At 36.7% G+C, this 13,395-nt stretch overlaps 1 protein-coding gene across 1 annotated transcript in view; it reads right to left on the bottom strand.

Annotated features, from left to right (window-relative positions):
• xrcc1 (X-ray repair complementing defective repair in Chinese hamster cells 1) overlaps nt 1-13,395 on the bottom strand; it is a 34,264-nt gene that overhangs the window by 8,199 nt on the left and 12,670 nt on the right. Inside the window, exons 10-12 of the mRNA XM_015372917.1 lie at nt 13,009-13,125; nt 3,301-3,382; nt 3,105-3,204 (exon numbers count right to left, since the gene is read on the bottom strand). Of these exons, the coding sequence (XP_015228403.1) occupies nt 3,105-3,204; nt 3,301-3,382; nt 13,009-13,125 (299 nt within the window). The remainder of the gene's footprint in view (nt 1-3,104; nt 3,205-3,300; nt 3,383-13,008; nt 13,126-13,395) is intronic.

Genomic DNA, 13,395 nt, shown 5'->3' with positions numbered 1-13,395 from the left:
GCCCCTCGCGCAAAATTCCAGTTTGCGAGCGCAAATTACTGCACGCAAAATTGGAACCTTGATAAATCCGGCCCTGAGTGTGCACATAGCCGTGACACGTAGTGCACTATTGTTCACAAAAGACTCACCACTAGTTCACCTAAAATCCCTTCAGATTCCACTCAAGAGTAAAAACATACCACAAGTCTAATGAAAACAAAAAGGGCCCCATGTCTGATTGACGATAGAATAAGACAACAGTAAATGGTCACATCTTCCCTCTTTTTGCTAAAAGGGAAAAAATTATAATATTTGTAACTTTTTACTCCAGTTGACATTAAAAACAAAGAGTTATGTGTCCATTAAAACTAAAGACCTGTGCAGACTTGGCAGTAGACTGCAGTGCTTTTTGTCTTACTTGAAGTGACACCGCTATCATTTCAAGTTGTCGCCAGAGGGGGCAAATGTCTGCAAACAATTCTGGAACTTGATCTATGCTCCGTCAATACCAGTAAAAGTCTGGGAGCCATTTATGTAGAAATAGCTTTACTTCTCTATCGTTGTACTAGTCACTCCCTAAAGCTGCTATCATCCTGTCACCTATCAAACACTGTGCTACTCAGATAATAATGAAACTGTTTCTCTGTGGGTCTGAATGGGGAAAAATGTTAAAATTTTGTGGAATAAATAGGTCTGTTGTATCTTTTTAGTAATATTAGGAGTCACCACAGAAAGTTTTACCTTGCATGCTCTTCCTAAAGCAACTAGGAAACAAACCTGCATCACAAAGACCTAAACTGCTTCACAATAGGGACTGGCAGTAGTTCTGATTAGAGCATGTTTTTCTGGATTAGATGTGGTACTTAGGGATCAACTGATGGAAAATAACTACACGTCACTCCTAATAAGGCCTCAATGTTTTTAGGTATCTTTTAAATCAATCTAATAAAGATGAGGACCTACTTTGGACTATAGCATGCTGGTATGAGTGAAGAGTTTGCATAGTGTGGTGTGGGTTTAAGTTAAGTTGTGATATGGGAAGTACAGTGACCTCAGCTTTGTAGCAGTAGCTGTGTTTCTATCCAACTGAAATTTTAATTTTAAGCAAACTCAAAAGTTTAAAAAAATGGAAATGATAATTTGCATATGGGTCTGAGGCGAATTAACCAAGCACCACAAACCACAATGTCTTCATAGGTCTTCCTCCACATTATGTCGTCACATGGCTTTAATATACAGGAAGTAGAAGCTACAATCCAGCACTGATCACAAATCAATAAAGGTTGAAAGTTTTAGTCAATGTGTTGCAATCGGGGAAGTTGTTCTTCCATTAAAATATTATTTAGTAATGGCAATATTGCTTCCAAACATGTTTAAGCATATAACTGCATGTTTAAGCATTAATCCTGGAAGACGTCGACATCAGAGACAGCTGATCAATCATGAGAAGTAAAAGTTCGGTAAAATTAGGAGCTGATTCAAAAAAAGTGTTTACATGTCCTTTTTAGCACATCCATCTATTTTCCATCACGCTTTATCCCAGCTGGGGTCACGAGGGGTGCTGGTGCCCATCTCCAGCTGTCCGTGGGCGAAAGGCGGAGAACACCCTGGACAGGTCGCCGTTTTTCACATTAATCCTTTTTTTTTTTGCAAAAGCTAAAAAACACCTCAAGCAAGGGTAAAAGCTTCTTTTTTTTTGCGAATTTGGGGGAGTTTTTTTTTTTTTTTTTTTTTTTACAAATTTTGCAGATTCCATCAAGCTTTTCTGATATATTTCAAAACGTGCATTTAAAAAACACTGATGGAAACAGATCTAGTGGTGGAGGGTTACAGGGGCAAAACATAACAGACTCGGCACAATTTGCATGGATGCTGCACAATTCTTGGAAATCTACAATAATAAACAGCAGTCTGTCTTAGCAGGGAATTAAAGCGTTCTGCCATCTATTCTTAAATGCACAGTAAGCTTGTATTGTGTCACTAAAACTAAAGGCATATATGTAGTAATGTGACAGGGTTTTAACACCTTCAGAAAAAAAAGGTGTATTCCTTCAAATATACCTTTGCTGTTTATGCAATTTTGGAGGTGAAGTTAATAAATTATGAGGTTCGGCACTTGCTGGGCTTAATGAACGGGTGAAATTAGCATAGGCTTTGATCTAAGAAAAGGGGGAAATTTGATTGACAGCATCCATGATTCTTGGTTTACTAAATCATATTTAACCTTTCAGAAAATCAGAAGACTACTACAGAATAAATGTAAATTCACTGAGAGGATTTTATTTCAGATTAGCAAGAACATTTGCTAATCTGTACTAAAAACAGTTAAGAAAAAAAAGGATTGCAGAAATGATATAGGGTCGGGTTAGAGATTGGGGCAAGATGCAGAGTAATTAGCAAATAAGTAGGTCATCCACCAGCTGCACACAGGCTGACTGAAACTTTATTAATACTTGGCCCATGTAGAAGGAAACTTTAAAATGAGCCATAATGAGAAGAGGACTCCATGCACTGGCAGAAGAGCTGGATTAAACAAAAAAAGAGATTCAGAGCAATCTAACGCAAAAGTCATTTAAAAAAAGTAAAACTCTCTTAAAGAAGTACGAAAGACAGCAGAAGTGTCCCTGTGTGTAAATTATAAATGAACTTTGAGCATGAAGATGGAAGGTGCTTTATTAAAGATCCTTAGAGAAGGAATGTGTTTTCTTTAGTTTTTACTTTAATCTAAGCTGTTGGTGTAAGTCTAACTTCATTTGTAAACACAGGTTAAATTAATACGTACTTGTTTTTGCCTTAGAGAATTTAATATGAAGAAATATTTTGGACTTGCTCTGTATCCAAACAACATTTCATTTTAATATTGTGAGTTAACTATTCATCTGAATAACATCTTCAATTAAACGTCCACATTTAAAACTAAACCTTGTTGTTTTATTAATCTCAGCTGCGCCTTGGTTTATAAACACGTTGAAACCCAATTTTAAAACCCAATATTGCAGTCATTAGAAACAACATAAAAAACATTTAATCAAATTCAAGGAATTAAAACGATAAGGTATAAAGAAAGACAGAGTTAAAATAAATGATGTGTTTACCAGAAAGTGTGCTTTGAAACTACTAATTACCTGGTTCATCAACATCAGTTGAGCCCCCGTATTCATCATCCTTATCCTTTTTCTCTGGTGTCTTTTTCGGGGTGACTTGTCTCACCTGCTTCTGTGGAATCTGCAAGAACAGCAGGATCCTGGATTGTTACATTTCACAGGTTTCCTTTTTGTATCTTCCCGATTATTTTTGGGCTCACTTATAAGACAAATTCACCTCTGTTTCCATTTCCTCCTCACTCTGGTCGTCGACCTCCATTTCACTCTCAGAGCTAGACTCCGCTCCATCCATCAAGTAGCTGACGGAAAACAAGAAACAAAATGTGTCAGGATGATAAAAGGCCGGAGGGGAAAGAACAGCTGAGCAGTATATCCTGTTTGGCCATCTGCTTTAAAACATGATTCAAAGGTAGCGAGGCCCTTAGCTGCCACTTTCTCCCACAAAAAAACAAGTTTCAGACATTTTTTTCTGCAGCCAATGGTATTTTTTCCCAAGGAAAGATAACATATTTAATACGTAAAAAAAAAAAATTAAATTATAGATTTATTTTATACTGCAATTTTTTGGTCAATTTTAAACGTTTTACAAAAAACTTAAAATTTAATTACATAGAAACATATAATACAACATAACACTACAAAAAACAAAAACATGAACACTAAAGAACTTGTATGACCCACCAAATCATGGGGAAGACATTACGAGTGGACAGCTGTCTAACAGGAAGTCACTGGCAGCCTCTGCAGGAATGGTTACCTGGCTGTTTATAGAGGGCTGTGTGGAAGGACTCAACTTTAAAGAGGTTTAATTGAAACAAGGATAACCAATACTGTAGAGCAAACATCATTTAAGGGTTTGTGCGAGAAAAAAAAAGACAACAGCTTGAGTAAGTTATCAATGAGCCACTAGACACGGTATCCAGGACATGTGCCCGGCTGCTGCTTGGCTCTTGTTGAGCTGCTCCTAACGCAAATTTTTCATAAGGATTTCACGGACAGGGTTGCATGAAAGACCACATGCTTTTTTACACAAATGTATTTATTAGCTGTTGTTAGGGTTGTCACGATACTAAACTTTTCAACTCGATACGATACTAAGAAAAAATATTCGATACTCAATACCTTTTTCGATATCACAAGAATAAAAACAAAGACTCTAAAATTCAACAGAAATATTTTCATTACTAAAAAAATACAAGAAATAAATAAAAAAAACAATAAGAATAATATTTTGAGGTTGTATGCTGCGCACAATATTATGCAAGCTTGATAAAAATAATTCTCAGCAGCTGCACCTGTTAAAAAAAAGTCTGAAACTGAAAAATGCACAGAATTATTCAATCACACAGTGTTCAGAAAGTGCATTTTCCACTATTCTGCACTTTAGATGGCTGTATCGATACTTTTGAAAATGAGTATTGTATCCGGATACAATGTTTCAGTATCTATACTTTTTTGAGTATCGATACTTTTGACAACCCTAGCTGTTAGTCTGCTGTTTGATCAAGTCCATCATCAGTGCAGCCATCAAGTCAGAGCACCCCTCGCCCCCCTCTGTTCACAAGCTTTGTGAGAAAAAAAAATGATTTCATTTTCCAGCCGGACCTGGAACCTGCTCACACCATCAGACGTACCTGCTTTAATGATCATGGCATTTCTGTGCCTGGAGCAAACTCCAGAGAACTACATCCCACAGAACAGAAGAAAATTAAACTTTATTGTCATTACACTGTCACAACTACAAAGCAGTGAAGTTAACTGTCTGCATTTGACCCATCCCATTGGGGAGCAGTGGGCTGCCACTGTGCGGCTCCCAGGGAGCAGTGTGGGGTTAAGGGTCTTGCAAAAGGACCCAGAGTGGCACTCTGTGGGAAATGAGTGGTACTTGAACTCAGAACCTCCAGTACCCGAGCACAGTGCCCTAATCACTAGGCTACCACTCCCCTGATAACATCGCCCTCACAGGGAATGGGCGCCATATTATCAAGAAGATGATGGAAAACAGACTGACAATACAGACTGACTGAATGCTGGTATTAAAGTGCCTCATCAACCATGCACAGCCACAAGCTGTTTATCCCCATAGCATGTATCCCTGATGTAACCATTAATGCAAAAGTAGTCCTGACTAATTGTTAAGAACATAAAGTGGAGCACAGGGACCTGACATTTCCTGAGAAATATATAGATTTGAGCTTTTATTTAGCAGTAAGCCAGAAATCAATTAGAAATCAATTAAATCAAGTAAAACAGGACAAATATTCATTGATATTCTTCATAGAGACTCCACTATACAACAAACACAGGAACCAGAAAGTACCACCTCAGATAACTGTATTAGAAAACAGCTTGAAGCCCAGGAGTAAATAATCCTCCAACCTTTCCCAGACAATTCCCCTAAGCCACTATAAAGTCAACTGAAAGTTATCAGTGGGGAGATTTGAAGCTCAGAAATGATATACCACGGATAAGGTAGGATCATTTTGGTGCACATTGAAGGAGGACATTTAACTGACCTCTGCTTAGGCTAGGAAATTGGAAAATGATAAATGAGACTTGGGAGAGGGGAGTAGTAGCGACAGTAAGAACTGTTATCACAAAATAAACAGATCAACATGCCAGAATGTTCTCCAAGATGGGAGAAACTATTTCTTTGACAGAGTTGACCACATTATACCGTCACTTCAATAGTTTGAATGAAAATATTTTGCTTCGGGTAATTTATCGTTAGCTTTTAAAAATTAGCTTAGACACAAGTTTAGACACTTTTTATTCCACATAGAAGCTGTTGCAGTCCTTAACTTGTGAATGTAAAAAACTTTCAAGCATTTAACAGTTCTTTTGTTTTATGATTTTCACAGAATGAATAAAAAAAGTATATCAAACTGTTGCAGTTGATGTGTTACCCTGGAGGCCCAAGATCATGCACCACACCATAAGAACTGATTAAAGAAGTTTTTATAAAAAACACAATCTCTTTATTACACATATCTGCTAATATTTTATATATTTTGCAAGATGCAGTCAACTATAATGTCAAATATCCAAACAAATTGCTGTTTACTTGTGTCATACAGATTGTATTGCCAAAAAAACTACCGTATTTGAAAGAGGACCTTTCCTTTTGACATCAATTATGTCTTTTTTCTTTTTCCTAGCTTGTGATTTTCTGTCAATGTGACGAAGATGCAGCAAACCAGAGGAATTGACATTTGATTTCACATGTTTCCTCCAACATTAGTTCCCCAATACACCTGCTACCAAATTCTAGGCTGAATGGTCCACTCGCCCTACGCACTACGTGGCTTGGGACGGCCCGTAATGTGGAGAACCTCCACAGGAATGTTCAAACTGAGGGTTAGTGCCTAGGGATGATGTTCAGGATGCTCCTCAGTAATGCCGTCACTGATTGGTTAGGTCATGATCACATGGTACTTCAGCCAATAAGAGATGTGTTTCTGCAGGAGATTTTTCTTCTGATTAAGGCAGGAGCCAAATAAATTCATAGGTACACACTGCCAGCTAATGTATATGATTAGGTAACTTTATTAAACACACAATTTTTTCCTCATTCTTTAATATCAAAATTCAGTTTTATTCAGTCAATTATGATAATCCTAATATTTTATCATACTGCAAGTATATTCATTGGTATTGGCTGTAATGATTCTTTAAATGACCTGAAATTGATATAAAAAAAAAAGAAAATTGAAAGTGTAATTTGAAAGCAACAGTCTTAACATGTAATGCAACCTACCTTGGTTCAATTACTGTTTACATCTGGCAAAAAAAAAACCCTCGAAATGTGTAATGGCGTACTGTGATGATGCCTAAATAGCAGCCAAAAGGATACACTAAATAAGTTATATAAACTTTCAAGAGATTTATATAAACCATTAACACTACATCTGCACTACATTTATGTAGATGTTGGACAAAAAGGGGTCATCTGGCGTTTTATTCTGCAGTTTCAGGGGACCAAACTTAGACATACAAAGGTGACCTAGAAATCATGTATTGTGTCTTTGCCCAGTGGGGGTTGAGAAAATAAAACAAATTATCTACAACTTTATTAGATGTAAAAAAAAAAAAACTGACTTTCAAACATTGACCTTATTTGCACAGACCTCCACAATAGGGCCCAATATAGAAACTATCTGCACGTTAGGGTTTAAGCTTTGGAAGTAAAATTAACTCTGAAACTTAAAGGACATTTTTTAACAGGTATTTTAAAAAGTTTTAAATTATTTATTAAAGCAAGACTATATTAAAATTTTGAGCCCAGGCATCCTTTTTCAGTGGTGCAAGACGCTGTTAAACAGGGACAATTGTTTGCTATTCATCAGAACTGCTTGAGTGTTTTTTGCTCTTCTCATTTTTCTCTGCGTTGCCCGTTGCTCAGTGATTGTTTAATGACAACACAGGCAGTGTCTGCTGGGTTCTTAGCTGATGTCACAATCTGATTATGACAAACACTCCACGGTCTGCATGGATGGCAGGAGCTGAGCGAAGCTACACATTTTACCTCCAGATGCTCAGCAACAACAGTTAGAGTGTTAGTGTGCAGATTTGTTCGGGTGCTTGTCAGGATCAAAGTAAGTGGTTCTTTTAATTACCCATAGCAGATGCAGCTTTTAAATAAAGAATACATCATCAAAGCTGCACACTCCACACACAGCACAATAGCAGCGCTGGGCAGAGGAACCAATCGGGGAACGAGATATCTTCGGCACATTTGGAAATTTGTAGAGAAAGGCGAACTTCTCGTTTTTATTCTGTTCCTCGAGAATTTTCAAAACAAAGTTCAAGGGTAAAAACACTGCAGCAGCATCCAATGTATTAACCCATGTATTAAAACCGTATGTTTTCACAGATTTTCTGCTGATCACAGGACAGTCTGCGTCCTAATTAAAGTAATCAAACTGCTCCTTTCATAACAAGCAGAGTCACAATCTATTATCTCTCTCTGTTATTTACAGCCAAAGAGCAAGAATTTATTGTTTATTTTGAACATTCACACCAAAAACTAACACGGTGCTAAGTGGATAGTTACTTTAGTTATGAACCCATTTAAGAAATTAAACATCTAAAAAAAACAGTGTGTTTTTCCCAAAGGACAGTATTAGACCAAATTATATATAGACGGGATGTAAAACCAGAACATAATCGAAGTGGAAATCCTACCAATGGCTAGACAAAGCAAGACTGAAGGACAGCACAGAGGCACTCATCATGGCTGCACAGGTGCAGGCCGTGAGCACCAGAGCAATAAAAGCCCAGATCTACCACACCAGACAAGACCACCAGGTCCTGCAACATCAAGAAAAAAGAACAAGAAAAACTAGAGAAATACCAGGGGCTCAGAGAAGAGCTGGAAGATCAAGGCATCAGTGATACCCGTGGTCATTGGGGCACTCAGGGCAATGACCCCCCCAAACTGAAGGAGTGGTTACAGCAGATCTCTGAAAATACATTAGACATCCTGATCCAGAAGAGTGCAGTTCTACGAACTGCAAAGATACTGCGCAGAACCCTCAAGCTCCCAGGCCTCTGGTAGAGGACCTTTTTAAAAAAAAAAAAAAATATATATATATATATATATAAAAATATAGTGTTTTCTAATTGTTTACTCATTCAAAGTGAATTTAATATGTGCATTTTTATAAGAACAGTTTTTTTTAATATACTAATTTTCAGTATCCATTTTTGGATGAAAAATAAAACAATCACTTGGTGAATCTATTTTTATAATAATCACTAAGTGAATCTATTTCTAACATAATAATTGTTGCAGCACTAATATTAGGTTCAATTTTATTAGATTTAAAGAGAAAATCTTTATATTAAACAAACAAAAATAAGCGGTCTTTGTATAAATGGCGTATGAGCTTCACTTTGTGAATTTATTTAATTAGAGAAATTAACTTTTCAATAGTATACTTATTTATTGAAAAGAGTTGTACATCAAACTTGGCTTATGTAAAATATAAAATACACATTTATTTGTGGAAAAAGTTCAAACCTTAAGCATTTTTAAGCTAGTTATTAAACTTTGTAAGACTGAAATGGTTCAGAAACACAAATTACTGCTGTTTACTCTGTGTCCATTTAAATGGATCATTAATGAAGTCATTTTTCTTAAAAGGGGTAAAAAAAAAAAAAAAAGGGCATCCTTTTGTAAAAAAGGAAAGTAAGAGACTTTGATGTCTCAGATTTTTAATTGTTTTTCCAGAGTTTATGGGAAACAGTGGATGGTGGTATGTGTGTGTGTGTGTGTAAACTTCATAAAAATGAACACAATCTGATCTCCCAACGTCCAAAATGAGACTTCAGGCCTACATTATTTAGTACACACAGATTAATCAACAACCAAGACACTGACCCTTGATGCTGCTAACCGCCCCCCCATAATGAGGCCTATAATTAGAGAGCTGCTGGAGCTCAGTGGGCAGAATTTGTGATCGCAGCGGGGATCGCTTGCTCAAGGTTACATTTCTCTCTGCACCAAGTGGGCATCCCTGCTGTGGTGGGAGTATTTCTGGATGTTTCAATCAGGGAGATTGTGGAGGACGAAGTGCACCAGGCAGAAGAACAGACACGGCTAAAAGAGAGTTCTAATCAGACATGGAGTCATACTGCAGTCACATGTTCTGTGCTTCTTAATCCCTACCAGCTGCTCATTTGGAGTCGCCCCAGCAGCTCTGCAGGTCTGAAATTAATAGTCTGTTCACTTTAAAGTATTTGATGTTAGCATGAGATTTTACATTTTTTTTACAACTTTGTTCTATATTTTAAAAAAGGACCTAATGATTTTTGCACTACATACAAAACACTGTTACTGATGAATGTTGCTTTGAAACCAATTAGAACTTGGGATGCTGCAACTTTTAGTAGTGATTTATAACCATGTTGAAACTCTTGCAAACTACAGTGTATTAATAAACACATCTAGACAGAAATCTGGTGCTTGGAAGCAACCAGTACTCAAAGTACAAGACCCTTATTTATCAACATGGAGTTGTTGCACAATTCACACGGGAAAACAAAAAAAGATTAATGACAAATGCATAAACAAGGTGAAGTTTTTTTAGTGATGTCAAGAGTCTGGACATACCTAATATGTTTTTGTTTTAGTGCCGATACTTCAATAGTTTCAATAGTCATATTATAGGGATGCCGGTTCAGGCTTTGTCTCTGATAGCTTTCAGAGCCATATCCTATTATTTCTTTAAAAACCTCAAATCAAATCAAACTGCCTTGTGCAGAACTGCACAATCTAAATTGATGTTTCATAATTTCTCATCCAGCAGACTTCCTCCCACTGTTGAAAAAGCAGACAGATCTCTCTTTCCCAGAAGACTCATTCCGCCAGTCTCTGTTTATTCTTCTCCAGCCTCTCCACTGTTATGGCTTTTTGGTGCCTGTCTCCTAATGTAAGTGTAGTCCTGGATTTTGGCAACGCTTTAAAAGGACAAGATGGAAGTTGTCGATAAACTAGTTAATCTAAAGTTGATTGATCCTACTTATCGATTAATGATTAATTGATTATATATATTTTCTTAAAAACTTGAGTTTCCTCTTTGATGAAGATGATCTCTCTATAACATGATGGGGTTTTTTTTTGTTTTTTTTTGTTTTTTTAAATAAGCTAAAATTAAAATCAGAAAATTAAATCTGGGATTTCTCGATCCAACTTTTAATTTCAGATACGTTGCCGATATAGCAGCTTTGTGTATTGACCAACAACGTTATTGACTCAATGCCATATTAGCTAGAAGCATATATACTTTGCTACCAATGTTACTCTGTGGAATGTTAGAAAAAGCTTTATCAAGTGATATTACTCAAACAATAATCAACAACAGGTACGAGAACAACTGACCAATTCATTATCAACAAAGTGGTTGCATTCAATTTAAACAGAAGAGGTTAAATAGAATAAAATTTGTGTAAACTTGTAATCCTCTGTATTTAAATGGTGGTTTTACATATTTGTGCACAGAGTAGGTCAACTTTACTTGCCGTTTAGTGTGAATAAAGTGGACAGTATGTGGCTTTTAATTTAAAGCCGGGCGTACACTGGGCGATTTTTGGGGCAATTTACAGTTGTGCAAGAATCTTTCGATTGACTTTCAGCCTGATCGTGCGTCATAAGTCGTGTAGTGTAGTTACGAGCGGCGATCAGCCTCTCACGCCCGCCTTCCGATCAGGAATCGTGAGGGCACCGTCGTGGGCAAATCACTCAGGGCGCATGTGCAAAGAAGGATTTTTCTTTTCATTCTTCCTCTCAGATGTAAACACAGCAGCATGGCAGGGATACAATGAATGAAATGCACTTATGTCCGTAAAATTGTCAGACCGCAGTAGTCACATTTGCTCAGCCATGTCTTTTTTCCAAATATGTTGTCGCCTTTTCTTTTGCACAAATTGCCAAGGCAGCGCGTTTCACTCTAGTGAGCTTAATATTCCTCTTCTATTTGTTTGGCTTCCAGATAGATGAGTCAGAGCAGCTCCATCTCACTGCGGATCTCAGTCCGACGTGGTTTTTAGTCGCACAGTGTGAGTAGGCAGATCGCATGAGAGCGTCGGGCTGAACATAAATCGTGAGCTGTGAACTCACACTGTAAAACTAAACCCTGCGGTTTAGTCGTACAGTGTGAGCAGTAGCTGCGTGCAACGATTGAAAAAAATCGCACAGTGTACTTAAGGGAAATCCAACATTCATTGGGACCAACTCTTAACAGTGCTTCTAAGCTGCAGGGTATTGTTGGGCTAAGGGAACATTAAAACTGGGCTCCATGAAGAAAGCCCACAAATTCAGCTATGCTTAGTGGTGTCATGTTTTTTGTTTTTGTCAATCATGTTACAAATATTTTCCAAAATGGACCTCAGTTATCCATCATTACATCCTCTTACACTGGTAATCTTTGGTTTGGCTGACACTACTGGGCTGAACGGGTGCCTGTTAGGGAATAACTTAGAGGGATTGTCAAGCGTTATATTTACGAACAGAAAGACACAACGTCAATTTTCCATCCTTGTCACGAGTGTTGTATGTCTCAGCTATAACACACCTCTGGTCTGATTAGTTCTCTATTACGGTAACTATCAAAGTCTGCCTCTGCTTAAGAATAAACAGCAGCACCCTCTTTTGGATGGCGACAAAACTGCAACAACGAAAGACGGTCTGTCAGAGAGGAAGTTAACAGTTCATTTGATGAAATAAAAAGATCTACTAAACCATTATTGCATAATTAATCAAAAGTTGACAATTTGAACATAAAGATGTTGATTCTATGAGATCAACACAACAGTCACACGTCATGCAGCATAGAAAGAAACAGTTTTATGTGACAAACTGACTATTTCAATCTCCTTAAATAATCATGATCTGGTGTTTGATTTTCTACTTTAAATGCCCCAAAAATTAACAAATTCCTCCCAGATTTATAATAAAAAACATTTTAAACTTTGAGTATCATCTTTAGAAGACTGATAAATACAATAGTGTCCTCAGAAAAAAAAACAACTGAAAAAAAAAAAAAAAGGAACAAGATCAAACCGCCTTAAGGAACCAAAAAAGAATTTTTAGGGAGTTTTATTTATAGCAGCTATACTATTGAGATATGTTTTTTTTATCTTTATCTAAAACATTTCCAATTTTAGAAGCTAGTAGTTGCTTTTCTTATTATTGTATATTATAATGGCATTATAGCATATTCTGCAATATAACAGAAAAAATGTATCATGATTTAAGCCTTTCGTATAAGTTGGTATAAATTATTATTGAATAGTTTTTTTTTTTTTTTACCAATTTAAGATAAGGGTCAGAGAAAAAAAACCCTAAAATTAAGCAGAGTTTAAATACATGTCCTTAGAAATATTATATTATAGATAATACATAATATCTAATGTCCATTCTTACCGTTTATATGAGATTTTCTGTTTCCTCTTATGGCAGTCCATCACCCATTCTTTCCTCACGATGATACCGCCTGCTGATTTCACCTGGCTGTACTTGGGGGTGTTGGCGAAGGCACAGCTGGAGACAAACCAAAGAAAAATCCAGTGGGAAAACTAAGAAAGAGTCATTTAAAAATTAACTTTTGGATGTTAAACAGAAAATGAAGAGGTAATTTTCCCCAGTAGCATGTAACACAGTTGGAAAAGTGTTTAGTGGGTTTAAATTTAGAACAAAAGTGTGATAAATTCACTTTTAATGGGTTTTTCTTATACAAAAGAAAAACATTTCTTTAAAAAGAGAATGTAAAGAAGATGTTTCAGCTAAGACAGTAGGTTTTCATTCCTGCTC

The sequence above is a fragment of the Cyprinodon variegatus genome, unplaced genomic scaffold, assembly GCF_000732505.1.
Source record: "Cyprinodon variegatus isolate N-32 unplaced genomic scaffold, C_variegatus-1.0 Scaffold77, whole genome shotgun sequence".
NCBI lineage: Eukaryota > Metazoa > Chordata > Actinopteri > Cyprinodontiformes > Cyprinodontidae > Cyprinodon > Cyprinodon variegatus.
Note: the sequence above shows the minus strand (reverse complement) of the source record. Positions and strands in the feature narration are given on the sequence as shown.